The following is a 25,293-nucleotide window of genomic DNA, read 5'->3' as shown; positions in this document are numbered from 1 at the left end:
GGGACACGCGAAAAACCTGGCACCTATCTTCTGCACATTTTCGACATGTCTGAGCCTCTCGTGTCGGCGCACCTGCTACTTCCTGAGCGCTCCTATCTAGGTACAGTAGTTGCCTGAGCTCATCTTTCATATCAGCGCCCCCGGATTCTTCCTTACGAATGCCGAATGCGTACGCGCTACGAAAATCCCTACAGCTACAATTTCTTTATTTCGTCTCGAAGTTGTCTGGCCTCGCAATCTTCTTGACTAATTCCTCTCGAGCATTGGTGGCCTCTAAGTGGATATGTTGGTGATGATTAAACAATCGTTACAGCCTCGTAGGGCCACCTGCATTTCCTATAGTCTTGAAAATTTTCTTGGAGGACTTGTTTGCAGAAAATGCGCTTTGAGTTTCGAAACCGACCCTTAGAGTTCAGGCGGCGGTCCGGAGATTTTCCCTCGATTTCGAATAGTAAGGACACCAACGAAGGAGACGCCCGTAAGCGTATGTCGCAGAAGCTCAGTATCAAAACACCCGAGGCGTTCAAGAACTGGGCTCTTCTCGTCTCCGTGTGACGGCAAAATCTTGAGGATAAGAGCGTCAACGCGATTTTGTGGTGAAGGAAATTGTCGCACCAACAACAAAGCGGCGTAGCAGCCTTCACGAGAGAGTTCGTTTGCCCTCTCGCCGTAGTCGAGCTCAATTACACGAGAAAGGTGGCGCTCCAAGCTGACAGAGCAGTCTGCGGCGGCGAGCGCCAGGAAGGATGGTAAAGCTGAGGAAATCGGCAGACCGGTCCGCGTATATCAAGTTTAGCACGCAAGACACCGCCGAAGGGATTGTTTGACTTGACCAGACCAAAGCTGACGTTTTCCACCGCTGCTAATGTCTGAAACTCCTTGTTTGTCCAGTCATTGCGAATCGTATACCCAGAAGGAGCGCTGGCCCAGCTCCAGGAAGGAGCGTTGACCTCGACGTTGGTGGACTGACCAAATTTGCTGCCAAATAGCTCTAATCCTTCAGCGTACCACAACAAACCCGGAAGCATGTCTGACTGCTAAAGACTTGCTACATATCTGTCGTCATGTAGGACCGTCCCATATATTTTCGCTATCCCTGAAATTGCAACGAGTCGATCTCGCCGGCGTTCCATACACCAAGCAGAGTAGTCTTCAACGATGTTGTACCAGACGCGGTATCTGTCATGCTTTGGATGACATTCTGGACTCTCCAGGTACTTTGGCAGGAGTTTGAATTTGGTGAAAAGGTCGAACCGCCCGAAGTCCCTTCCACCAGGTTTGTCCGCAAGGCTGAGGATGTACTCGTTTATAGGGACACGTTCGAGGGCTCGCCTCATACCGAACCATGCGGCAGCATTTCCAGACCATCTGATGAGAGGAGTAGGATAAGATTCGTTTTGGTAGGAATCCTTCTTGTAGAGTCCATGCTCGTTTAGACCATGGTCCGCTCAACTCGTCGTAGTGATCGGGCCACGAGTGCGAGACGTAGACCTGCGGCGGATTTCGGCATTCTTCACTGACGTCCTGGTTCGCCTCCGGATCCCAAGAGATTCCAACGTACTGCGTTTCTCGCGGTCTCAGAAAGCTCTGCGAGGCATCTTCCGTGTCCACACTGGCGATAGTCACCGTCGAATGTCCATAGATATAACTCATCTGTGAAGATTGCTCCAACCAATCGGACTCCCGATCTTGAAAAATACACAATCTGTCAATCCACAGATATTGAATACCTAATCCCCTGCTTATGGTGATTGCATCCTGAATAGATTCTTCCGAGATCTTGACACCGGCTTTCAACGATCCTTCAGTGTCTTTGACTAACCTCCACAAGGGGTCCGTTTCCCCCCATTGGTAGCTTAGAGCGGCCCATGAGTGCAATGGTGCTCCGGGTTGGAACTCGACAAGGTGTGGCTTTCTGCTCCCGTTCCCGATATGCAGGAAGCGTGTTAGCAGACTTGGACCAGTTAAGTTGGGGGCTTCGCAATCGTGATCCTGCAGGCAAGATGAAAGCCATCGTGAAGCAAGCGCCACACAGCCATGATCTTTAGAGTCCCGATGCAATCTGCTAAATGGCTTGAATGGGAGGTCTGTTGGCAGGTCGGCAAAAGCTTTCGATATTATGTTAATAGAAAAGTGCGGGCTTCTTCGCAAATGAGACATACCATTTATCAATGCTGATATCAAGATGACAAAACCACATGAGTCCTTTATCGGGGCTCAAAAAGAATGACCTTAGTTTAGGCTCTTCGATTGTCCTGCCCCGTGCTAATATGATCGGAGGATCGCCGGCCTCTTGCGCTGCCTATGATTCTTTGCTTTCAAAGGCATCAAACAATAACATGCACAGACCACAAGCAGCAGAAGCAGCCGTTCTTTACCATGGATATGTTATCAGAATGTCTGAAACACAACGCGTACGACTCGTGCCAAAAGTATCTTGGGTCTGGATCTGCATGTGTCGGTGAACCCACATCAGCAGAACTGAAGATTCGGTACAAATTGAAGCTGTTGCAGGTGCTGCATAGAGCCATGACGGAGATATGGACATCTGTGAATCGTTTGGAGTTGTGTGAAAATAAGCCCAGTACCACGGAACACGTTGTAATGTACACGACGCTTGCACCGCAATGCAATGCGTTGGGCTGGGTCATGAGGCGACACAGCCTCCGCCCAGAGTGCTGGCTGCCTACATCGCCCTCCAACAGTCCACGAAAAAGGCTGTGAAGGCTCACCCTCTAGGATGAATCCGTATTGGCGAATACCATAGTCGGACTTTCGTTCGCTAGTAAACCGGTGTGAAAGCATGTCGAGCACTGTCGAGGTATGGTTAGGTGACTATGGAAATCATTTCCGAACTTAAAATCCGGGGTGCATTTGCATTGTTTACATGATTTGGGGCGTGCGCTGCCACACTGCCTCCTTCTGGCCTTCACTACTGCTGCCATCCCGAGTAGTACCGGCAGAGGAATCACTCTTATATCTTGACCCGCGCGATTTCTGTTTTGACATGGCATTTCGCGGCACGGAAAGTCCCATGGACTTTGAATGGCAAGGCCACGGTCCAATTGATCCTTCTTCGCCTTTTCATAAACACATGATGGACGCTCAAGCGAAGAAACGTATGCTAGAGTATCTCGTGGTTGAGGTAGAGGTACTATGCTAATTGCAACAGGCCCTCACAGCGAGTTTGACTCGCCCAAGAAATCCGTTCTACCATCCCTCCGCGCACCCAACAACCAACCATTCTTTTTCTCAAACGCTCCATCGACCACAACGCCTGCTGCATCCCCTTTCCGTGCTCCCTCTTTCACGACTCCACGCAAACCTTTCGACATAGATTTCTCTTCCGGCCCAGAAAACTCCTCGCCTCTCGATCAGACGGACAACGATGAGACTCCAGACGCCAAACCCATCCCAATTGAGTTCAAGAGTAGTCCTCAGCGAACAGAAAACAAGAGAAGCTCATTATTCGGTCTCTATGGCGGATTTGCGCAGAGTCCAGGTCGAGGAGAGATTCGAAAACCTCACAGCGACGCCATTGCACGACGGATACACAAGAAGCGGCGGCGAGCACAGAAGTTTGACAAGCAATTGGTGCTAAGCAGAAGAGACAACACGGACGATAGCGACGACGAGCCTACCCCTAGCCCTACCGAATCGCAAAAGCCAAAGGTGGAAGAGGTGGGATGGATTACCGGACTGTTCACATTCATTCACACGTATCCAGACGCGCCGTCTATCATCGCAAAGTACTTACAGGTGTTCTTCAATGCCGTTATTCTGGGCGGTTGTCTGTACATGTTCTGGTCTTTCTATGCTACAATCCGAGCAGACGTGGACCGGGCAAGTGAAGATGCTATGGCGGAAGTGCTGGCGGAGATGGCAACATGTTCGAGGAATTATGTCGAGAATCGGTGTGCTGCCGACACCAGATTACCGGCTCTGGAGACTGTGTGCAGTAATTGGGAATTATGCATGAACCGGGATCCAAAGGCAGTGAAGCGGGCGAGACTGAGTGCACACACATTTGCCGAGATTTTCAACAGTTTTGTCGAGCCCATCAGTTTGAAGACCATGTAAGTTCAAAAGCGGTGCTTTGAAACAAGTGTAGCTGACCTCTTCAGGATTTTTACCATCACATTGGTTGTGGTCGGATTAATTGTCAACAACGCCACGTTTACACTGTACCGGCGACAACAAGAACATCACAGCACGAGTATGTATCGTCCTCCCTCGGGGTCATACATGCATCCTGGACAGCATGACGGTCCCATGGGCGGTTTTGCTCTACCTCCGGGCACGCCATACGGTCAACCCTATGTAGGCTGGCATGGCGATCAAGGCTTTGGAGGTCAACAGCAAATCGAATACCAACGAAGTCCCAGCAAGGAGCATCGAGCACGGAGTAGGAGTCCGGAGAAGAAGGCTGTATACTGACGACCGTGATGATTGAACACTATTCTTTTTCGGTTTGAATGTATGTTTTGGACGACCATTGTCAGCACTGTTGTACTGTCGTCTCAGCATGCAGGTAGCGAGTTGGTACCCACCCCAAAGAAGTGATTGATTCCAGCGGGACCTGATTATGTATTGGGCAGCAACAAGGCACCAGATAGTCCAAGTCACATCGTTGGTTAAATGTCATGTCAATTTGCCTTGAGACGAGCAGCACTCGCACTCAACTTGCCTGAGAAACCTCAACTTTGCCATACTCTGTCTGTGAAGTGTTTTGCGGGACTCAAGGGATGTGCAAAGTATGGTATGATGAATAGGGACCGCGCATGAGATGGGAAGAGATGATCAGTCGTCGCATTCGCCGCATTCTATCTGAGGAGACATTGGCGTCCAAAGCACAATTGTACAAGTAAGTGTGGTAGCGAATGTATCGCGTCATTACAGAAGCGAGTGTATACATAGTACGTATATTATGCAAGTCATCCCAGATCGTTGTGCGATTCAAGTGATTCCAGTGATTCGAGAGGCTGAACCCTGTTTCACGCGTGGAGATTCTGGGGGTCTGCACGGGTCACTAGGCTGTTACCGGGCAACAACCTTGAATAAACATCTTTTTCCCCTGGCGTCATGCAACGCGCGCAGAGGGACATGTAAATCCAACTAAGTAACACATCATCCCACATCCCAACAATAGTTCGTTGACCGGCATATGCAAAACCTTGCAGTAGTCCTGAAGCGTATAATACTGCCGTACCCATCATAACAAAGTCTGCACCGCTTTTATCTCTTCTTGCTGGCAACACGATCCCTTGCCATCATTCACCTCCTCCACCATGGCCACCGAAACAGAGCAATATCATCCTTCACGAACACCCACAGTCATGTCTGAGAAGCACTTGTCGAGTTCATACATTAACCCTTCATCACCTAAACGAAGATCAACCAGAATGCAAAGCACGAGAACCAGCGACGGCACGGTCAGCACAAGGATGAGCTACAACAGCAGCGGAAGATTATCAGAAGCCACAAACATTACACAACCACCGTCATACTCGAAGAAGTTCGTCGTCGTAGGAGACGGTGGTTGCGGCAAGACGTGTCTGTTGATCAGCTACGCACAAGGATATTTCCCAGAGGTATGCAGCCGAACACGCAGCGCCGAGAATGCAAGAATTGACGCAGTCTAGAAATACGTCCCTACCGTGTTCGAGAACTACATCACCCAAACCACGCACAAGCCGACAGGCAAGGCAGTCGAGCTCGCGTTGTGGGATACCGCAGGACAGGAAGAGTATGATCGGCTCAGACCATTGTCATACCCGGAAACAGACCTGCTGTTCGTCTGCTTCGCCATCGATTGTCCCAATTCTCTCGAAAATGTCATGGACAAGGTCAGTATATTGCATCTGACCTCCACGATAGTCTGCTGACGGTAGTAGTGGTATCCTGAAGTCCTGCACTTCTGCCCGACGACTCCTCTTATCCTCGTGGGCTTGAAATCTGACCTACGAAACAAACGAACATGCATCGAACTCCTCCGCACTCAAGGCTTGACACCGGTCACCCCTGAGCAAGGCGAGGCGGTAGCGAAGAGAATGGGAGCCGCATATATCGAGTGCAGCGCAAAAGAGAACAATGGCATTCAAGAAGTCTTCAACCTGGCCATCAACACCGCGATTCAAGTCGAGGAAGCCAGCTACGAGCCGAAGCCCAACAACAAGGGCATCAAGGTCAAGAAAGCGAAGAAGAGGAAGTGTGCAATTCTCTGATCGATGATTTCATGCCCACTTCTCTGACTGCATTGGCCCACCGGCTCGAATATTTGTTCTTGGTTTTGGCCACCCTGGCCGTGATGTACACGCATCCTAGACGGCGTTGCTGCATGAATGCATGACTGGCGTTGAATTGGCCGCCTTATGGTCCTTTTTGCTTCGGCCTCGACATGACGGCTGACTTTTGTATGGATATGATCAGCAGGAAGGTTGTCTGCCCAAAATTGGTACAAATTGCACAACTGTCTTAACCATGCCCGAGTCGTGGCTGCTTCATTCCGAAAGGATGCCGCCTCCTTGTGATTTCGTGTTTCCAGACCTCCTGGATCTGACAAGAGCAATGGCGAAAACTGAAGGCTCGACGAGCGCGGCTTGAAGACGATAACGTCTGCTTCCCCAGAAGGCCAACCATCCACTCTTCCTGTCAATTTCGGTTTCATCGGCTGGCTTCTTCACTGTGCTCGACTTTGCTTTCTCCGTCTCCTTCATGAGCTCCCGTCGTTGGAGCATTTTGATCGTCCGTGCCCATGACAGTCTCGAACTGACTCCAGAGCGCCTCTACCGACGAAAACTCATTTCCAATCTATTTCACAATTTTAGTATCTGATGACTCCTGTCGCGCGCAAGCCAAACAGCCACTTTGATGAACCACGGAAGAGGGTCACACACCTCAATGATGCCTTCCAGATTTCGGTTCAAAGCATTGACATGTGTGAGAACTTGTTCCAGAGACTACAATAACCCCTGTGAGTCTGTGCATGTTTGTGTACAGTGGTTCCAGCCATCAACGTAATAGCTGTATAATGTCTGGTAAGACGTACCTCTCCTATCTCACTCACAAGAGCGGCGCGCCGAAGTTCGAATTCGTTCGGTTGAGACGCGTCGGCGGAACGGTCGTTCGACGTCGCCATACCCTTTTCGACCGTCCAAATACGAGTACTCACTGTAGGTTGTGGAATCGTCGAGTATTGTGTACACGAGTGTCAGTGATCCTATCTTCTCCACCCTTGCTGTCGAAAAGAGTTTCGGTCTGGCGTTTATGCTGCACGATTCAAGCGCGTTGATCACGTGCCAATTTCTTAATAACCTGGTATCCGCCCGCGCCACCTCACTTCACATTCTCCTCAAGCAATCCACCTCCTCTCCCCTCAACTCAACTCCAAACGAAAAAAAAATCGGAGCATCCTGATACAGGTCTGCAGGCTCATGAGAGGAGTGGGATTCGAACCCACGAGGTTCTGTAAGGGGTTAGCGATCATTTTTTGCTTGATGTAATGTTGAGAGGACTCACTCCCACTGCGGTTCAAGAAGAGACCTAAACACAGCGCCTTAAACCACTCGGCCATCCTCCCTTCGTAATCAATTATTTCTGTGGGCAGAAATCATCCAGTTTTTGGCACTCTCAATCAATTATACCGAACGTTTGGGACGCTGGTTACCGGTGGGTACTAGGTGGGCTCTCAGGCGCTTTCAAGCCCGAGATACCCATTCACGCATTCTTACGGGTCGATCTCTAAAGCCTCGTGGGGCACGGCCTGGAGAGTCTGAAGATGGGTACAATCACCTATACCAGGTGCCCATTGAAGATAGTTTACTCGTACTAGTATAGCAAATTTGACATAGAGACCTAAGTGGAGTTGCGCGAAATATAGTAGATTCATCGTCTTTTCGGTCATAAGACCGTGAAGAAACCTTGTATGTGCTTTCCCCCAGCCGTTGTATACTGTGGTACATCGTTGTGACATAACATGCCAGGTCTAGCCGTGGCCATCGAAACTCGTGCCCATCTGGAAACATGTTGCGACAAAGTAAAAAAATTCTTTATGGACATGGCGTATCCGTACTCTGATGACATATAGATTCATCGAAAAGGCCAAGAAACTGCACGCTAGCAAAATCGCTCTCGGGGGTCTTCAGTCGTGACTCATCAGTGTTCGCTGCTTTGTGCTGCATCTCATGAAATGGATTGTTTTTGAAAATTGTAGAATGGCTCCGACGAGATTGGAAGTGTGTCTCTAGCTCTCCTCTAGCTCCGGTCTGGAAGGTCCGTTATGTCTCGCATTGCCGCAGCGCGAGGAGCGGTGAAGGCTGAAGGAAAAAAAGTCTTCTCCGAGGTTGTTAATAAGTGGGCGATCAACATCCTCGGCGTCGGCTGTGGAGATACTGTTGATCTTGCCCATCAGGGTCGTGAGCCCGTGACCAAAGTGAAGACGTCCGTCTCCTTGAAGCTTCTGAGCCGAACTCAAATGGCTGGTCTTGTTGAGAATCAATCCAATAATTCGTCATTTGTCCTTTTTAATAATGGTGGTTGACGGTCTCCATCGACGCGGTGCAATCTGGAATTAGGAATGCAGGGGCGCCAGGACCGGTGTTCGCACTGCCAGGTGTTTGAAAGAGAATGTGCTATCTGTCGTGATGCACTTCAAGGAGTGACTTTTGTGTGGGTGATGAGGAGATTTTGCTCATTGCTCGTTCAGAAGTCGTATACTAATGGCAGGGCAATCTCGTGGCTCGTAGCTGGATATTGCAAAAAGTTGTGATTCGTCCAGATATCATCTCTTCCCAAGAAGACGCGACAGCCGCTTTCGAGTTTTCTCTTCTGGTCTGTCGCCGCTGGAGGAACTCGTGCTCCGTGAGCTGGTCTCTGACGATGTACGAGCCCGGTAAGACATATGGGTGGCTGCGATGATGTCTTCGAGGCGAACATCATCTTGAGGAGACGACGTCTGGTACTCGGGGTCGAGGATCTCTGTAAATTTGGAAGGCATGGAGTGGTAGTGACTGTTGATAGACAACACTTTATATGTAGAAGCAGAATAAGTGTACACTGCCCAATATTGCGGACGAAATGCTTGAATCGCAAGACAACTCAACAAGAAGCAAAGTCCCGACACCCAAACACAGGGGAGAGGAAAGACTTTAATTTGAAGGCGGCTTTCCCATCTGTCCGTCTTCGGCACACGAGCGTGTCCGCGCCTTTTTCGCAATTCCCTCGCTTCCAGACCCCCTGGCTCTTGAGAACTGACGGGTTGGGGCGTGAGTGGCTTTGCAGCCGGCTAGTCATGCCCTCTCTGTTGTGCCTTCCCCAGGTTGGAATTGGATCATTGGCGGCTAGACTCGTAATGGCAGCCTGCTCCCCAGGAGCAAATGCACCCAGGCTTGTGGGACCCAGAGACTAGATTTCAGGGTCCCTTGGCGTGTGGCGTAAAACCCTTGAGCCGCCGAGGGCCGCCCAGTGGTGAGCTGTCGTCTCTGAGGCGAAACCAGGAATAATCAAGGAACCAGCCAAGGTGTCGCGGCAATACTTACTTCGACAACGCTTGATGAGTACGAGTACAGAGGCGACAGCCACGTTGGCAGTTATCAAGATCAGCGTTTGACCGCATAAGCAGCGTTGGTCGATCACCAAAGCGGGCTTTCGGGTGGAGGTGCCCATTGTGCAAATTTACCATCGTTTATTTGGCGAGCGATTTCAGAAGCGTCTGGCCGCAGGTGACCATCATAAATTTTGCCTCCTTCTCTGAAACCGGCACGAACCCGTCAAGTCATTGCTGGTCGCTGGCCGCCGCCTATTCAAACCCCGAATTCGGTGTGCCTCGGCATATTTTACACTGGTTGGACATGCATACTGTGTCACTCCTGTGTACAGACGGAAAGTGTAGGCTTCCATGGGTGCCACGGGGGCAACACTCGGGATCATTCTTGTGGTTAAGTCCGGCCCGAAGTGACGAACGCTCGTCTCCAAAAGTGTACAAAAATAGTCTGACTACGATCATTGGATTTGTTAACTGTGCACTGAATCATCCAGATATGACGTCCACTGAGCGTAGAAGCAACCAATTTCTGCCCTTCTAAGGAATGCAGAAGTACACTCAGCATGACATGTATGTTTGGTCATTGCGGTTGAATTGCGTGGCACCAACCAAGCCATAAACAGAGCACAACCTTTTGAGATTCCCGCTTTTGGTATCAACTTCGTGGCACACCATTCCATAGGCAGCCATCATTGGTGGACGTCATAGTTTTGTATGAGAAGCACCGATGTCATAATACATCGTTCGCTCATGGCTCGTGACCGCTGCAAAAGCTTGTCATTCGCATCGCAAGCTTGCCGCGCTTCCGTCCTTCCTCCAGCGACGACTGAATGAAATTATGGCGTCCAATATCACCAGGTCATGGTTGTCGTAAGCAACGCTCAAGGCCCGCGCGGCCCGAGGAAAGATAGAACACCCAAGATCAACCGCGTCAACTCGCTGCCGCAGGGCGTCGTTTCCCCTATCGAGGCTCAAGCCCACGTCTTGAAGGGCATTCTCGCGTAGCGAATCTTCGTGATGCGCTCGAAGTATCTAACGCTGGTTCATGGTTGGGCGATTTCGTCGAGCAGACCTCGACAAAAGCGGAGATCTCGGTTGCCCAGCGTTCAGGCGACAATGCAATCAAGTGGTATAGCCGTCGCGTGATTATCCCTCCATCTTTGTGTCCGCTTCCCCGTTCATTTCAACTCCTTTTGCTGCTGAGATCCAGAGGACATTATTACATCTATCAGTCGTCTTGTTAGCGTTTGATCCATGCATCTGACATTCCTCGAGGCCATACCTGATCAGAACTTCACCGAGAGTGCCGGTGTGTTTGCGATCAATGTACTCCTCTGTGTTTGACAATTGAATGTTCATGTACGAGTCGACGCTGATCAGACGACCTTTGTACTCTGTCTGACCCCACTTTAACCGAATGATAACCTCGTCGTTGATCCTGTAAAGTGTGTCCACGTCAGCATGGGCTCTCCATCCTTCTAGATCGTAAACAATGGCATCGGTCGCAGAGCTGGAAGAACGGTCGGGTGTAGGGCGTACAGATTTTGCAACAGTGGCCGTGGGTTGAGAGGAGTGAACTATTTCTCAGTTAGTCCAAATATTCCACAATTGACCAGATGCAACTCACATTCATTCTGGCGGCAGTCGAAAAAGATGAACTAAAGCTTAGTTCAGATCTGACTGAGCTTGCAACGAGGAGCACAGCTTGACTGTATTGCACTTGTTGTTCACGTACCTCGAAATGAAACCTTTCTCTAGAATTTGACGAGCTGCGCTGCTTGGCAAACATTATCCGGATCACGTGATAAGCCTTGCAAGGCTACAAGGCTCTTCTCCCTCAGCCTTGTCTCGAGGATGTCGGACGTCTTCACAAATTTCTCAACCCGTTCTTCATGATTAGGGTATAGTATCTCAATCATGAACTGGTAAATATTGTGTGCTTTTCCGAGCTTCGACCATCATTACGGAGTCGCAAAAATCACAAAAGCCACAATACCCTCAAGCTCGACGAACCTCCCATTTGATGTCCTTGATACTCACTTCTTCACCCGCCTTCTCGTCGTAATCAAACCACTCTCCCTCTGACAAGTCAATTCCCGTGAATTTGGTGCCAGATTCAATCCCTGTGGCTTCCCATTCTCCCTACAGCCGTGTTAGTCGCGATAGTATAGCATTGGACTCGCCCCGACACCTACATCCGGTTTGAAGTCGGTGAACTCCAGGCCGCGACAATCGATTTCGATGAGATTCTTCGCTTTTGCTGGTGAATTCTGCTCGTACTTCACTGGGGCCGCCTTGATCGTGGCGCTGGATTCTCGCTGAAGAACCATCAGCGATCAGAGGCTGTCATTGGATACAATTCTAATCTGACCTTGCAGTTCTTGCACTTCCAGACGAAGTTGGCCTCCCCTCGACTTCCTGATTGTTCGTTCATATCCTATGGTCTTCTTGTTAGGCAATTGTGCTATACTGTGATCTCAGTCTCGACTGAGGGCATTCATGGGGGCCTCGACGCGGAACAAGCAGGCGTTTCAGGTCACCCAACCAGTGCATTGCTGACGAAACTGCCAGAGAAGTTGCACTTGCCCACGGGAAATACCTACATGGCGACTAACACCAACCCAGTTGGCATGTACCTCTCGACATGAGGTGCATTGAACTTTAAACGTGTAGTAATACGGAGAATCAGCTGTGTCGACAGGCTTAAGGTCGGTAACGCTGAAGCCAACATTAGTGTTGTGTAGTGAATGCGCAGCAAGATCTTCTGTACCCTTCCAAGTCGGCAGTCAGAGCAAGTGCTAACATTCTGGCTTTGCCTATTCAAGATTGTGTAGTCTCCTTGCAATTGCTCACTGGGTGGATCAGATGCAATCGCGATCTGAAGAAGTTCTGGACCGATTGACGCGAGAAAAAGGATTTTCTTGGCATTGATGTAAGTATCTACCTCGCTACCTACTTCACTGTTAGAACACTCGGCACGCGACTCACTTGACAATACCTGAAAGGCGAATTTCAAGGCCGGATTTCCTTGGAGCGATGTGCGACACAATCGACGATAGCAATGTACTCCCGTCCTGGCAGAACCACGAGATCGGCAGAGCAGGAATTGCATGATCGGATAAAACCTTGAAGGTCTATCACCGCGTTGAGCGTGCATTGTCCGGCATTTCGAGTACGGCTTACCAACTGACCTGAGATGGCTCCAAACAAGAAGAAAAAGAAAGCCGCTTCGAATCCGGCGAGGGGTTTTGCGACCACCTCACTGCCCTCCAAAGCAAAGCCTGCCAATGAGCCTGAACGAAATGTCGTTCGGCCGAGTGCCGGAGTCCAAGAACAAGGAGCACAGGGAGAGCCTTCGGCCGGTCCAAGTGGCCAAGGTACTGATGTCGGAACAAATGGCCAACAATCTACGCAGATAGAGGACATGACTCCTGAAGAATTGGAGGCTCATCTGGAGAATTCTGAACTTGAGGCTCTGGTCGAGAAGTACTCAGCCCGATGCATAGCAGATGCCAATCGCCAAATTGCACGGCTTGAGACTGAGCGGCGGCAGCTGCGTTTGCAAGCTAACAAACTCTCAACCTACTTGTGGCTTCCAGAAGAGACAATTGATGAACTATTGGAGATGAATCCTGCCAGCACGGCAACAAGTGGCCACAACGGCAATGCCTGTATCGCGCCGAGTGCTGAGGAGGTAGCATTGGTCGAACTCTGGACTCTCCAACGAATTTTACAAGCGCTTCAGCTTCCCAGAATCCTCGATGCCATTCATTACATAGCTGGTCTTGCGGCATCCGGACAGCTAAGCACGACTACAGACTCACTTCCTGGCTTGCCCGAGGCTCTTCAATGGTATGCAACGCACACCGAAGCAGCTGAATTGCCGAGCTATGAGCATGTAGTGGGATCCAGACCTGGAAAGAGTGGCGACAGCACGCCTGTTCAAGATGATTCTGGTACGTTCGTAATGATGCATTCATGTTTGATCTGGCCCATCTCTGTTCTATCAACAGCATTTACCGGAGAGCGTCAATCATCCGGAGTGAAATCCACATTGTACACTTCCTTCCCATGATCATCACAGGAATCTTAGCAACGACCACCGTTCTGAACGTCTTTTCTCAGGATATTTCTGACTGACACATCGCAGAGACAGTAACGGCAACTCGAAGTCGACAGAGCCCAGTCAGTACGCCAGTTCAAGTGTCGGAGCCGGAGGATGACTCCACGCCAGAGAGCTCGTCAGTCGAAAGTGATGAGGACGACGATCCTACAAGACTGACAGAGAAATACGTTCGCATCAGACGAATGTTGTGGGAGCTGGAGAATCCAGACCCATCCAAAGAACCTACAAGATTGTCTAGGAAGCAAAAGCGCGCGGCGCAGCTGGGTGGCAGACTGCAAAAGCTGCGGCGAGACCCGCTATTCGATGAGTACGAGGCAGAATCTGCTTGGAATGAGACCACGATCGAGCTCGATGCGACACATCAACACCGCTTACGAATGGAAACCACGCGACGGCGCAACCAAAAGAAAGGAGATGTTCCGAAGCAAGACGGCGAAGTGACGGAGGACACGAAAATCGCATCTGATGGTGGCAAACCCGCCGATCATGACGGAGACGAGCTTCTTGGAGGCATGTTTGGGAACGCCGACGATGCTATTTCTCCGGATGAAGGCCCACAATCACAAGAGAGAAAGGTCAAATTGGTCGACTTCGGCAAATGGACCGGCGTATCACCCAGAAAACTGCTCGAGGACACATGCAAAGGATATGATGCTAGGTGTCGGATACAAGTACGGATGCTGCAGAGTACTCCATATTCGACGAGACACTGTCTGGACATCTCATGGTCAAACGATACAGTACCAGACGACCACGCGGTACTCGCAATTCCAGCGGAAGTCTCATCGCAAATGACACCACGTAACTGGTCTCTAACCATGGACACGGTCGCTGCAGCATCGAGAGCCCAGTCAGAAGCATACGTCTGCACGCTCGGCATATTCCTTGTCGCCTCACTTGGCTCAAAGGAGCAAAAAGCAGCCGCCCGGCTTCCCACTGTGTGGAGAGAACTTATCAGGGATTTGACTGACGCAAAGCAACGAATGATGAATGAAGAACACAAAGAGACCCTTCGTCGACTTCGAGGCATTCTTCAGGACGCCCAGGAGAAGTTGCAGGGCGGGCAAGATCGGGTCGGTGCAAAAGCAAGACATCTAACAATCTCGAGAGACCGCCGTCGGCCACGTCACACCCCAATCAGACTCGATGCAGACAGTATTTCGACAGAGTGGACCTCCCGTACCTCGCGGCCGGCCTTCCAACAGATGCTCGAAGTCCGCCAATCGCTCCCAGTCCACCAGTACAAAGACGATATCCTGTCTTGTATTGCTAACAATGCAGTAAGCGTGATATGCGCAGAGACAGGTGCCGGCAAATCCTCCGGGATTCCTGTGTTACTCCTCGAGCAACGATTTGAGGGCGGTCAAGATTGCCGCATCCTAGTCACCCAGCCACGACGTATCTCTGCAGTCACGCTTGCGAGACGCGTGTCTGCAGAGCTGGGCGAGAGCCGCAACGATATTGGCACGTCCAGGTCGCTCGTAGGGTATGCGATCCGCCTGGAAAGCAAGACGAGCAGTACAACCCGCATCACATATGCGACTACTGGTGTGCTACTCCGCATGCTCGAAGAGTCGCCAGACCTTGATGAGCTGGATTACTTGATCCTTGATGAGGTCCACGAGCGCACGATGGACCTAGATCTGCTGTTCATCGCGCTGCGGAAGCTCCAGAAGCGTCGAAGCACATTGAGGATTGTGCTCATGTCAGCGACGGTCGACGCACGCAAGTTCTCTGACTACTTTGGCGGAGCGCCCGTCCTGGACTTACCAGGTAGAACATTCCCCGTCGAAGTTGGGTTCCTCGAGGACGCCGTTGAAGCGACCATCGACATTGCTAGCAGCGAGAACAAGACTTTGCTCGTGGAAGATGATGTCGCAGACTTCGACGAATACGCGACCGAGAAAGGTCGCCCTGTCATCTCCAATCCCGAGAAATACAGCAGCAAGACACACCACATCATATCGCAAATGGACGAATATCGCATCGAGTACGACCTGATCGCCAAATTGGCAGCCTCGATCGCCACGAAATGCCAGTATGTCAAGTACAGCAAGGCCATTCTGATTTTCATGCCCGGCATCGGCGAGATGCGCCGCCTCCACAACCTACTCCTGTCGATGGACATCTTCAGTCAAGGCTGGGTCGTGCACCTCCTGCACTCGACATTTTCGACCGATGATCTCGAAAAGGCATTCGAGCGTCCACCGCATGGATACAGAAAAATTGTAATCGCCACGAACATCGCTGAGACGGGTATCACGATTCCCGACGTGACCGCAGTGATCGACACGTGTAAGGAGAAAGTCATGCGTTTCGACGAGCGGCGCCAACTCTCCAGACTCACAGAGGGATTCATCTCCCGATCGTCAGCTCGTCAGCGACGAGGTCGCGCCGCTCGTGTACAAGATGGCTTGTGTTTCCACCTCGTCACGAAGCATCGGCACGACAATCTCATGCTGGAGCAGCAAATCCCCGAGATATTGAGGCTGAGTTTGCAAGACCCCATGCTGCGGATCAAGGTGTGGGATTTGGGCTCAATTGAGGAAACGCTCAATGCGGCCATCGATCCACCATCGAGGAAGAACGTGCTAAGAGCGATTGAGAAGTTGAAAGATGCTGGAGCGTTGACCAAAAGCGAAGCTCTCACACCACTGGGACAGCAGATCGCACGGTTGCCGTTGGAAGTGTCACTTGCGAAACTCGCCATCTTCGGTGTCATCTTCAGATGTTTGGTAAGTGTCCATTCGCATGCCCACAGGCCGTCCGCACGTTGACATCTATAGGATCCCATCCTGTCCATCATCTCGCTCCTGACGTCGAAATCGCCGTTCCTCTCATCCTCGACTTCCGGCTCCCAGCCTGACGCCCGTCAAATTTTCAGTCGCGCCGATTCTGACCTACTATCCTCCTTCAACGCCTATGAAGCGTGGCGTCGCGCTAAAGCAGCCCGATCTGCTCAAGAATTCTGCCGAAAGTACCACATCAGTGATCAGACCATGTCACAGGTCGAAGAACAGAAGATTCAACTCCTCGTGTACCTTGTCGACGCCGGTCTTGTGATCCTCGAGGGTGCTGAAAAAGCCGCACTCAGCCGTGCTCGACCAAGCGCCGGACGTGGCGCCGGTGGCACGTTTTACACAATTCCAGAGCGGTACAACCACAAGGTCAGCGACAGGGCGCTCAACGCCATCATGGCCATGGCTTTGTACCCGCGCATACTCATGCGTGAGGGTAAAGGGTGGCGAAACGTGTATACGAACCAGCAGGTCTCGCTCACTGCCCGCTCGATCAACTACAACACTCTGAAAGCTCCACACTGGCTGTCCTTTTACGAAGCAATGCAGAACAGAAGCGGGAACTTGAACGTGTTCGAGACATCTGCAATCCCAGAGTCAGCACTGGCAGTCATGCTGGGCGATGCCGAGTTCAAGTTCTACGCCGGCGTGATGGTGCTGGATTCGGGGAAGATAAAGGTCTCTGTCAAGCATTGGAGGCAATTAATGGCGATCAAGACCGTGAGGGAGCAGCTGTCGAGAGTGTTGGAAACGGCGTACAAGAAGCCGGGCCAAGCATTGGAGGAGAATGAGCAGAAATGGGTGGACATGTGGTTGAACATTGAGGCTTGTCAGGAATAGAGACTGAGCTTTCGATCACGCCCTTGGACACTTCCTGCGCACCACTCCTGTGAAGCTGCGTTCATCTCAATAGACTCGTCAGCAACATGCCCGTACAGGCTCGTAGAGGCAGAGTCACTTGTCACATGACAGGGCCTTGAGCGAGCCCGTGGTCATTCCCCTCCCAGACATGAATTTTTCTATCTGTACTCATACTTCTATCTTTACATCTACATCTACCTCAACAAATAGCCTCCATCGACGGGCAGAGGCACGCCCGTTATCCACGCGGCATCATCACTCGCCAAAAACACGGCGGCCTTCGCGACATCCTCAACCTTCCCGAGCGTCTCGCCGAACGGATGTTTCCCCTTAATCTCCTGAAGCACCTCCTCCTGGGTTTGGAGGTTCTGCGTCATACTCGTCTCCAAGAACCCGGGGCATAAAGCATTACAATGAACCAGATCCTTGGCGTAGTCCAGCGCGATCTGCTTGGTCAACATGACCGCGGCGCCCTTGGACGCGCAGTAACTCGGCGTGCCGTAGTAAGGCACAAGCCCTTGCACCGACGCGGTGTTGATGATCCAGCCCCTCGACCCCTTGTGGACTTTCTCCTGGCCCTCGAGCATTTGTTTCAGCGCATACTTGCAACCCAGGAACATGCCCTTTGTGTTGATCGCGAGCGTCTTGTCGAAGTCCTCCTCGCTGGTCTCGTGGCAGCGCAGGGCCCGCACGTGCGTCGACTCGACCGACACGCCCGCGTTGTTCACCATGATGTCCACTCTCTTGTACCGCTGCACGCACGCCCGGATCGCGAGCTCCACGTCCCGCGCCTTGGTCACGTCCGCCTTGTGGTATGTGGCTTCACCGCCGTTCTGGCGGATGAGCTCGTGCGTGCCGGGCTGGCCGGACACGCGGTTGTGGAAGTCGTCGGCCCTCAAGGTCGACGCGTTGATCGCGTTGCGCGGCGCAGGGTACAGGTCGATGCAGAAGATCGACGCTCCTTCGGCGGCAAAGGCGAGGCAGATGGCTTGGCCGAGTCCCGATGATGATCCTGTCACCACTGCGATGCGCCCTTTCAGGCGGCCGCTGCCCGGGGGAGATGTCATGCTGCAGTCTAGCAGCACTCTGTAGGAGTGACTCGTAGAGAGAAAAAGCAGAATGGGGAGTGTGTTACGACTTGACCAGAGTACTTGTAGATACTCACAGGCTATGATATCACGTTGATCGTTTCTGGACTTCTGGGGGTTTCAGCCTCATGCAGCTGAGACCGTCACGACCGCTTTTAAGCTGGTCGTGCCGTGCCGCCATTCGGACACCGGGATATAGTGCCAGGCTGGGACATGTATTCAATCGATCTCCGTGAGTTTTGGCCTCGTTCGAAGATGCTTGGAGGAGATCAAAGCAAGGTGACGGCCTTATGTGTCGGATCAATGTTCATCCGGCAGCCATCGAATTCATGTCGAACCTGAACCGCTCCTTTTACACTGTTCAGAAACACCGTACCGAGTACAGTTCTACGGAATACTTCTATGTTCTTCGGAAATCATCACTTTTGAGTTCCATCCGGTCTCAACATATCCCGACGGTGTGTCTACATCTTACCAGACCCATCTTCATTATCATAATAGACATTAGACATTTTTCATCCAGTGACCAGGAGAGCCAATGAAAACCAACCGGGCGCCCCTTCCATATCCCCTGTACCCTGATCAAACCCACTCCCCACAGTCGGTACGTGTCGTATGTTGAGAATAGTCACAAAAAGATGGCTGCTTCCGACGCCAAATGCTCACTGGGCAGCCTTGATGATATCGGCCGCCTTCTCTGCTACGCCATATGCGACGGCTTGTAAATGTGCTCCCGGAACCATCGGATAGACACCGGTGTCAACGATTCGGAGGTTGTTCGTCCCATAAACAATCAGATTCTCGTCAACGACACCGCCCATGTCGCGCGGCAACATCGCTGTCGTGCAGGAGTAGTGGTATTCTGTGCCAATGCCTGCCAGCAAAATCTGTCCCAGCTGCTCGACAGAGGCGTCTTGAGGTATCTGTGCATATGACGGTTGAAGAGTCTTGATGGCATTCGTGTTTAGGATACGCTGGTTGGTCTGCATGGCCAGTATCATAACATCATAGTCGAATTGGTGGACCAGCCATCGAGGGTCTACGTTGGGGGAGGCGAAAGGATCGGTTGATCTGATGTGAGTGGTGCCCCTGGATAACGGGCGCATGAGAGCCAGGTCCAGCCCTCCAGCATTGTTGTTCAAGTTCTCGAAAGCAGGGATATTCTGGTCGGCGAGCTCCGAAAGCACAGTGGCAATCTGTCGCTCGTAGCCAGCTTGCAAGCTTGGCTCGTCGTCGTACGTTGAAGGCAAGTTGTATGGCGCAGAGCTTGCGGAAGCAAGCATAGACGAAGCGGCGTCAGTCACTTGATTGAGCGAGGGAAATGCAACAGCACAGCTGGGCTTTGCTGTCCAGGGGCCTGTCTTGCTGCCGTAATACTCTGCAGCAGACTCGTCGTTGAATGTGGCGTTGCTTGCAAACGAATTGACATTCTGGATGGAGGAGCTCGTGTAGTTGTAGTCCAAGTGGATCATGCCATGGTCCTGTAGATTGTTGCCAACACCTGGAAGGTTCTCAAGCACGGTGACACCAAGCGGCTCAAGGACAGAGGCCTGTCCGATCCCAGAGAGCTCAAGGATTTGAGGGCTGTGGATTGCGCCAGCGGAAAGGACGACCTCCCGTCGTGCATAGACTGTCTGTCGTGGTGCAGACGGTCCAGTCGCAAACTCGACCCCGATGGCTGTCAGCTGATCATCTTGGTCGAACAAAATCCTGGTGACTTGAGAGTCTGGCTGAACGTTGAAGTTATTGCGTGCGATATTCGGGTCGTAGTACGAGCGACGGGCGTCTGACCGTGTCTGGTTGTTCGGGTCAATATCCAACGGCAAGAAATAGCCCCCAGCAGTAAGACCTTCGTTAGGTTCAGCTGAAGTCGGGATTCCTAGTTCGTGTAGTGCCTCGAACCAGTTGTTGGTTTGTGGCCAGTAATAGTTAGGATATGAAACCTGAACTGGGCCAGTATCACCATGGACATTGGGGTTTTGAAGTTCGGGTTGCACCTCTGCCCCAGAGTAGTTCTTAGGCGTATACGTCTCAGACTGAGCAAGGTATCAGCTAGCGGTACTATTGAGATGGCCCTCGGATGACCTTACCTTTGCAAAATATGGTAAAAGGGCGTTCCAGCCCCACCCTGAATTACCAACATCGTTCCAAGCATTGAAACTCTGTTGATTGCCTCGGTTCCAGACCATACCGTTGATGAGACTACCGCCACCGACCCCCTTTCCCATAGGGATGTGACGGCTCTGTCCATCCAGCTGATCTTGAGGCACGGTGTAGATACCCCACTCGTAGAAGCCATCAGGCTGAAGGCCGATGTAGTACGGGATCATAATGTCGTCTTCATAGTGATCGCTGTACTGCTGTTAGCCTCATGCCTTTGCCACCAGAGTACGGAGCACCTACAGGGACCCAGCCTCGAGGCAGAGCACCGTAACATCTTCGTTCTCACTCAAACGAGAGGCGACAACCAGACCCGAGACGCCACAGCCAACAACAACATAGTCGAAAGTCTGCCCAGCAGCATCGTTGATGAGGCTCCGAGTAGCCAACGGCGAAGCAGCAGCCAGGCCGGCAGATATCAGGAAGCTCGTTAATATGGCCGGTTTCATCCTGGATCGGCGTAGACTTGCGCGATATAATAATAAAAGTCCGGTCGATCTTTCTCAACCAATAAAGACCAATGTCCGCAGAGTGACCCGGATATGCAAAGCCGCCGTGTACTGCTGAAGTCAAAAGTACAATGAAGGAGGTAATAATTTTCCGAGCAAACGAGGCGCTCAATGCAGAAACGAAGGATTCAACAAACCAAAACCTCCTCGAACCTGATACATCCAACATAAGACTAAGAAAGAATAAAATAAGTAAAAAATCCTGGGAGGACAACTAGGAACCACGTCTTGCCGAGGACACCGTACCGAAGAAACTTGAGATAGTGGCCGTCCCCAGCGGCCGAGTGGGTGGGCTGATAACATGTGGGTGAAAGAACACTCGTATGGTGCAGATGCAAGGCAGGGAACCACTGACAGCCGCCAGAGAGCCTTGACAAGCGCTCACGTACCGGCAGAGCTGCACGGCGACGTATGTGCAAGGGCGGACTAAAAGTTAGACGTACGATGGTACTGCAAGCCATGGTAGCGAGGCCACGAAGATATGGAGTAGTATACGATTCGCCAGCGTAGGTGTAGTCACTCGATGAAGTCGTCGAGTCATTTTTGTGTATCAGAGTCCACATGTTTCAGAAAGGAGGCGATTAAAAAGAAGTACACAGTAGAACTGGCTCGTCACTGGCTAGGCCAGCCGAGCATTCCGGTATGTAAAAAGTCGCGAGAAAGGCTTCCCGGTGAGCGGCCAGATAGAAGGTTTGCTGCTAAATCGATAAGTACTCCGAACATGACTTGAGATGGTGCGTTGCACTCGACATAAGTGACTTCGGTCCGAGTCCAGAACAGGTAGACGTTGTGTCGAGACATGTCCTTTATGCAGGGTTGCTGCTGCCGGATAAGAATTGTGCAAAGCGCCAGATGGAGATGGAAGTCTTGGTGGTTTCGGCAATGAGCAGACCACAACTAGGTACTTGTCACCTTACTAGGAACCGTAGTACAGAGATTCATGCAAGGTTGGATGGAATGCAGCCAATGTCTGTGGGTGACAAAAAATCCTAGTGGAAAACGAGTCGCTGTCGTGGTTCGTCGATATGGAATTTCGGCCTTGGGACAACGTCACGTGCGACAAAGTTAGATTCGGAGACTAAGCTGTATCTGGATTAGCACAATCTACTAGGTACACCTCATTGACCAACGTGGTCACGTGCGTGGTACCAAGAAGGTAGGAACAGCTGCCGCATTCAGGAATGATATGAAATCTACACAACGGAAATGTCCTCATCATGATGTGATCCTGAGGCAAATAGGAATTTTTATGTGGATGAAGAGGCACACGACACCTTTCGCTTCGGTTGAATTGTCAGCATATGATAATTCTCAGGAACCGTGGATCCTGTGGACACCGGAAGTGGCAAGTCTGGCCAGGAGCAATCATCTTTCACGACAGTACCACATTAGTCCTTTGATGACCGAGATCATGTCTCCCGGAGCATAAGAAGTACGAGCTTGCACGTACAGGCTTGACATGATAAGGTATATAGACGCTCAACCCATCAGGCGGCAAGGAGATGCGCACAAATATCTCGTATGACTGTAACCCACCTTAAATGACTCGTGTACTCGAAGATGTGTGCTGGGTTCAGAACGTCTTATCACTCTTCGTCCAGAGGCCTGCTGGTAATTAGAGAATGAAAAGATCGGGCATCATTGACAGCACGCGCGTCGTCCAGCTCCGGCCTGCACTTTCCTCCCGCTGACCCGCAATCGGCGCGACAATCCATCCCAAGGATCGCAAAAACATCGGCCTCGGAAAAGGGCACGTGACGGAACGAAGTGATTAGAATCTCTTGTGAAGCGGCCAAGATATGACGCAACTCGAGAGGTCGAATGACTGTTCATCGTCGAGTGGTGAATGGTAGACCACCGTCTTGTTAGCGTAGAGGTTGCTGCATAGCCGGAGTCATGATTTCAACAAGCGGTGCAGTTGAATTAGTAGGAGAATGAATGCTACAGCAAGTGCATGCAAGATGCCAACGCCAAGCGTAATGATTCCTGGGAGCCTCATGTCCACAGACTTCAACGCCAGGCCAGACACTGGACAAAGACTGGTGTCAGTCCCAGCGAGGTATACGTCTTGTCCAATATAATCCTTGCTTCTGTTTGAGAACGCAATAGTAACCTTGCGAGAGTGCGATTCATCTTGGTCCTCGGACCAGCGGTAGAGTGGACGGCCGAGAGAGGTTGATGGTGAAGTGCGAATAGTCACGTGCCGGGGAAGCCACTGATTTTTCCGCCCGGATGACAATGTCGTCTAACGAATCGGACAGAGCAATATCAGCATGCCTAGTCGTCAACTTCGTACTCGCGCTCTTCAAACCGCAAGAATGAGGTTTCGTCAGCATCTGCTCCAATTATCGATCTCCAAGCGGCTTTGACGACATCAAGGACGCTGTCAGAAAACGAAAGGTCATGAGATTCGGAGGGAAAGACCAAGACCGATGGTGAAGGTTTGGATAGTGAATAGGCGGAATGCGGATCTTCGGCCAGGCCAGAGACCATATACGACAACGACCATAGGAGTGACGTTGATGCGCCTTGTGCGTCAAGAAAAGACTGCACAGCGGCTCGTAGTCGTTGGTTTGACGACTCGTCATTCTCCTGGACGCGAACGGATGCGTAGATAACACCTGCACATACATAGGTCAGCATACGCTACCAAGAATGTTTCCGAGAGAACATGTAACAAAAGCTCCATATCAGTTTGTCAGAGGATAGATATCAGCACAGCACATAATGCTCAGCCAATGTAGATAAGTATTCGATTGTTGGATCATCATTTGGAACAAGGAATAGAAAGGAGTATGACTCACATTGGCCAGGCGGACATTCCCCTGCATCGTCCGAATGAACTTGTAAGTAGACTGGACACCTGTCCAAGCTCATTTCACCGTCGTCTACCACCACTATTGCAGCAGCAGGCACCGGGCCGTTGTCGGATGTCTGAGGAAAGAGGATTTGTAGAGATTCGTTGACAATGTTGATTGATCGCCAAGTTTTATCAGATGGGCTTCCTGTTCCATGAATGCTCTCCAGAGAAGGAATTTCGTTTGGAAAACCAGCGATGAATCGAGTCTTGATTTTCGTCCCATTAGCAAGGGTGCCCTCAAGCACTGAACCTTCACTGCCCATCGTGGCTGCAACATCTGAATCCACTGCGCCCAACGAGCTCAGCTCTTGGCCCAAGAGATACACTCCGCCTCCGACAGCGGCGGCTCTACAGGCGACCTGTGAAATTTCCGAATTCCCGCCATACTTCGCAATGACAGCACCAAAGCCTGGCCCAAAGTAGCCCATAGATCGCATGTGTCGTCGTATCCTGGCCAGTGCTTTGCCGAATGGTATCGAGCTTGCGGGCATTGGTGAAAGTGCAAGCGCCAGTAACGGTGCTTGCAGAGATGCGGGGACTTTGAACTTGGTGTCAAGAGCAGCTTGAAGAGACATCGAGCCATCATCCTCTGGATCAGTAGCTGATTCACCCTCCTCTTGCAGCACATAGCGTAAAAATTTCATCAAGCCACGTTTATCCTTCATAGAAAGGGACTCATCGTTGAAGACATCCTCACGCATGCTTGGAATCTTGTGCAAAGAGCCATCACGCTGCACCCACCACGAGCCAACAGCTAAAAATTCTAGTTGGGCGTGTATGCGGGAAGAGACAAGACTTGGAAGAAATTTCGACTGCGCGTAGATGATTTGAGGGTTTAGACTCAAGGTGTATGAGCGCGACGGTCCGAGGGAGGAGGTAGGTGAGTTCTCTTCTTCAGGCTGCGGTCTTGAGATAGAAGCTGCTTTGAACGCAGAATTTGGGCCTTTACAAGGTCAGCTAGCTTACTTATTCATGTTCGCACACCGTGTTCACATGTTTCCAGGTCTCTCAGCCACTCTTCCGCATCTTGGAGACTGAATGCGGCGTCATTACCTCCGTAATAGGTGTGACGGTCGATGTGCAGGACTTTCTTGCCTGAGCGCGAAAGTGACCTAGCCAGGCACGCTTGGTCAGTCAGTCAAAGCCTCATCTACGACCAGGAATTTCAACTTACAATGCCAAAAGTGACTGAGGGATGCTGGTCCCCACGATGACCACGTCCCAGATCTCCTCGCTCAGTGACTCCATATTGCGTTTACAGCACTGGAGACTGAAAGAAAATAATCAAAAAAGTGCTTGAGAAGAGACAACTTTGGAGAAGGGACTGAGGGAAAGTTTGCCGAACTGGGC

General features: G+C 51.2%; 10 protein-coding genes and 1 non-coding gene across 15 annotated transcripts; 3 read left to right on the top strand and 8 right to left on the bottom strand.

The window, feature by feature from the left end:
- Positions 1-683: 683 nt before the first annotated feature.
- PV05_05859 (uncharacterized protein) lies at positions 684-1,199 on the bottom strand (the record flags this gene model as incomplete). Its single annotated transcript, XM_013462420.1, has 1 exon — positions 684-1,199. The coding sequence occupies exon 1, from the start codon at positions 1,026-1,028 to the stop codon at positions 684-686; it is 345 nt and encodes a 114-aa protein (XP_013317874.1). The 5' UTR covers positions 1,029-1,199.
- Positions 1,200-2,925: 1,726 nt separating this feature from the next.
- On the top strand, positions 2,926-4,813 carry PV05_05858 (uncharacterized protein). The gene is made up of 3 exons (XM_013462419.1): positions 2,926-3,119; positions 3,173-4,076; positions 4,125-4,813. The coding sequence occupies exons 1-3, from the start codon at positions 3,008-3,010 to the stop codon at positions 4,435-4,437; spliced, it is 1,329 nt and encodes a 442-aa protein (XP_013317873.1). The 5' UTR covers positions 2,926-3,007; the 3' UTR covers positions 4,438-4,813.
- A 312-nt stretch (positions 4,814-5,125) lies between these two features.
- On the top strand, positions 5,126-6,497 carry PV05_05857 (GTP-binding protein rhoC). Its single transcript, XM_013462418.1, has 3 exons — positions 5,126-5,591; positions 5,643-5,846; positions 5,895-6,497. The coding sequence occupies exons 1-3, from the start codon at positions 5,289-5,291 to the stop codon at positions 6,222-6,224; spliced, it is 837 nt and encodes a 278-aa protein (XP_013317872.1). The 5' UTR covers positions 5,126-5,288; the 3' UTR covers positions 6,225-6,497.
- A 937-nt stretch (positions 6,498-7,434) lies between these two features.
- PV05_05856 lies at positions 7,435-7,579 on the bottom strand. Its single transcript has one exon. It is a non-coding gene; the product is annotated as a tRNA-Leu (tRNA).
- Positions 7,580-8,779: 1,200 nt separating this feature from the next.
- Positions 8,780-8,995, bottom strand: PV05_05855 (uncharacterized protein; the record flags this gene model as incomplete). Its single annotated transcript, XM_013462417.1, has 1 exon — positions 8,780-8,995. The coding sequence occupies one exon, from the start codon at positions 8,993-8,995 to the stop codon at positions 8,780-8,782; it is 216 nt and encodes a 71-aa protein (XP_013317871.1).
- Positions 8,996-10,687: 1,692 nt separating this feature from the next.
- PV05_05854 (uncharacterized protein) lies at positions 10,688-11,330 on the bottom strand (the record flags this gene model as incomplete). The annotated part of the gene is made up of 4 exons (XM_013462416.1): positions 10,688-10,766; positions 10,824-11,118; positions 11,169-11,199; positions 11,277-11,330. 4 exons carry the CDS (start codon positions 11,328-11,330, stop codon positions 10,688-10,690), a joined length of 459 nt encoding a protein of 152 aa, XP_013317870.1.
- Positions 11,331-11,539: 209 nt separating this feature from the next.
- PV05_05853 (uncharacterized protein) lies at positions 11,540-12,346 on the bottom strand (the record flags this gene model as incomplete). The annotated part of the gene is made up of 5 exons (XM_013462415.1): positions 11,540-11,683; positions 11,737-11,859; positions 11,913-11,978; positions 12,145-12,259; positions 12,312-12,346. 5 exons carry the CDS (start codon positions 12,344-12,346, stop codon positions 11,540-11,542), a joined length of 483 nt encoding a protein of 160 aa, XP_013317869.1.
- Positions 12,347-12,503: 157 nt separating this feature from the next.
- Positions 12,504-17,467, top strand: PV05_05852 (uncharacterized protein). The gene is made up of 3 exons (XM_013462414.1): positions 12,504-13,497; positions 13,692-16,402; positions 16,454-17,467. The coding sequence occupies exons 1-3, from the start codon at positions 12,738-12,740 to the stop codon at positions 17,303-17,305; spliced, it is 4,323 nt and encodes a 1,440-aa protein (XP_013317868.1). The 5' UTR covers positions 12,504-12,737; the 3' UTR covers positions 17,306-17,467.
- Positions 17,422-18,647, bottom strand: PV05_05851 (uncharacterized protein). Its single transcript, XM_013462413.1, has one exon. The coding sequence runs from the start codon at positions 18,391-18,393 to the stop codon at positions 17,521-17,523; it is 873 nt and encodes a 290-aa protein (XP_013317867.1). The 5' UTR covers positions 18,394-18,647; the 3' UTR covers positions 17,422-17,520.
- Positions 18,648-18,729: 82 nt separating this feature from the next.
- On the bottom strand, positions 18,730-21,558 carry PV05_05850. 2 transcript variants are annotated; one of them, XM_013462411.1, is made up of 4 exons: positions 21,330-21,558; positions 20,818-21,256; positions 20,505-20,766; positions 18,730-20,450 (listed from the first exon to the last, which is right to left on the bottom strand). In XM_013462411.1, exons 2-4 carry the CDS (start codon positions 21,021-21,023, stop codon positions 19,077-19,079), a joined length of 1,842 nt encoding a protein of 613 aa, XP_013317865.1. In that variant the 5' UTR covers positions 21,024-21,256; positions 21,330-21,558; the 3' UTR covers positions 18,730-19,076. The 2 variants fall into 2 exon arrangements, with proteins under 2 accessions (XP_013317865.1, XP_013317866.1); XM_013462412.1 differs by having other exon boundaries at positions 20,505-21,256.
- Positions 21,559-22,380: 822 nt separating this feature from the next.
- Positions 22,381-25,198, bottom strand: PV05_05849. 4 transcript variants are annotated; one of them, XM_013462410.1, is made up of 4 exons: positions 25,118-25,198; positions 24,937-25,068; positions 23,888-24,886; positions 22,381-23,704 (listed from the first exon to the last, which is right to left on the bottom strand). In XM_013462410.1, exons 3-4 carry the CDS (start codon positions 24,642-24,644, stop codon positions 23,361-23,363), a joined length of 1,101 nt encoding a protein of 366 aa, XP_013317864.1. In that variant the 5' UTR covers positions 24,645-24,886; positions 24,937-25,068; positions 25,118-25,198; the 3' UTR covers positions 22,381-23,360. The 4 variants fall into 4 exon arrangements, with proteins under 4 accessions (XP_013317864.1, XP_013317861.1, XP_013317862.1 ...); XM_013462407.1 differs by having other exon boundaries at positions 24,937-25,055; XM_013462408.1 differs by having other exon boundaries at positions 23,888-25,068.
- Positions 25,199-25,293: the final 95 nt, after the last annotated feature.

The sequence above is a fragment of the Exophiala xenobiotica genome, assembly GCF_000835505.1.
Source record: "Exophiala xenobiotica strain CBS 118157 unplaced genomic scaffold supercont1.3, whole genome shotgun sequence".
Taxonomy (NCBI): domain Eukaryota; kingdom Fungi; phylum Ascomycota; class Eurotiomycetes; order Chaetothyriales; family Herpotrichiellaceae; genus Exophiala; species Exophiala xenobiotica.
Note: the sequence above shows the minus strand (reverse complement) of the source record. Positions and strands in the feature narration are given on the sequence as shown.

Excerpts from the sequence above, each read along its gene's own strand:
- PV05_05858 (XM_013462419.1), top strand. The coding sequence starts at position 3,008 with ATGGCATTTCGCGGCACGGAAAGTCCCATGGACTTTGAATGGCAAGGC. Across the intron at positions 3,120-3,172 it reads GGACGCTCAAGCGAAGAAAC|GCCCTCACAGCGAGTTTGAC; the intron begins GTATGCTAGAGT and ends TAATTGCAACAG. Across the intron at positions 4,077-4,124 it reads CCCATCAGTTTGAAGACCAT|GATTTTTACCATCACATTGG; the intron begins GTAAGTTCAAAA and ends TGACCTCTTCAG.
- PV05_05852 (XM_013462414.1), top strand. The coding sequence starts at position 12,738 with ATGGCTCCAAACAAGAAGAAAAAGAAAGCCGCTTCGAATCCGGCGAGG. Across the intron at positions 13,498-13,691 it reads GCCTGTTCAAGATGATTCTG|AGACAGTAACGGCAACTCGA; the intron begins GTACGTTCGTAA and ends GACACATCGCAG. Across the intron at positions 16,403-16,453 it reads GTGTCATCTTCAGATGTTTG|GATCCCATCCTGTCCATCAT; the intron begins GTAAGTGTCCAT and ends TGACATCTATAG.
- PV05_05851 (XM_013462413.1), bottom strand. The coding sequence starts at position 18,393 with ATGACATCTCCCCCGGGCAGCGGCCGCCTGAAAGGGCGCATCGCAGTG.
- PV05_05850 (XM_013462411.1), bottom strand. The coding sequence starts at position 21,023 with ATGAAACCGGCCATATTAACGAGCTTCCTGATATCTGCCGGCCTGGCT. Across the intron at positions 20,767-20,817 it reads TGCCTCGAGGCTGGGTCCCT|CGATCACTATGAAGACGACA; the intron begins GTAGGTGCTCCG and ends ACAGCAGTACAG. Across the intron at positions 20,451-20,504 it reads TTTTACCATATTTTGCAAAG|TCTGAGACGTATACGCCTAA; the intron begins GTAAGGTCATCC and ends TACCTTGCTCAG.
- PV05_05849 (XM_013462407.1), bottom strand. The coding sequence starts at position 25,191 with ATGGAGTCACTGAGCGAGGAGATCTGGGACGTGGTCATCGTGGGGACC. Across the intron at positions 25,056-25,117 it reads CCTCAGTCACTTTTGGCATT|GTCACTTTCGCGCTCAGGCA; the intron begins GTAAGTTGAAAT and ends GTGCCTGGCTAG. Across the intron at positions 23,705-23,887 it reads GGAATGTCCGCCTGGCCAAT|GTGTTATCTACGCATCCGTT; the intron begins GTGAGTCATACT and ends ATGTATGTGCAG.
- PV05_05857 (XM_013462418.1), top strand. The coding sequence starts at position 5,289 with ATGGCCACCGAAACAGAGCAATATCATCCTTCACGAACACCCACAGTC. Across the intron at positions 5,592-5,642 it reads CACAAGGATATTTCCCAGAG|AAATACGTCCCTACCGTGTT; the intron begins GTATGCAGCCGA and ends GACGCAGTCTAG. Across the intron at positions 5,847-5,894 it reads TCGAAAATGTCATGGACAAG|TGGTATCCTGAAGTCCTGCA; the intron begins GTCAGTATATTG and ends TGACGGTAGTAG.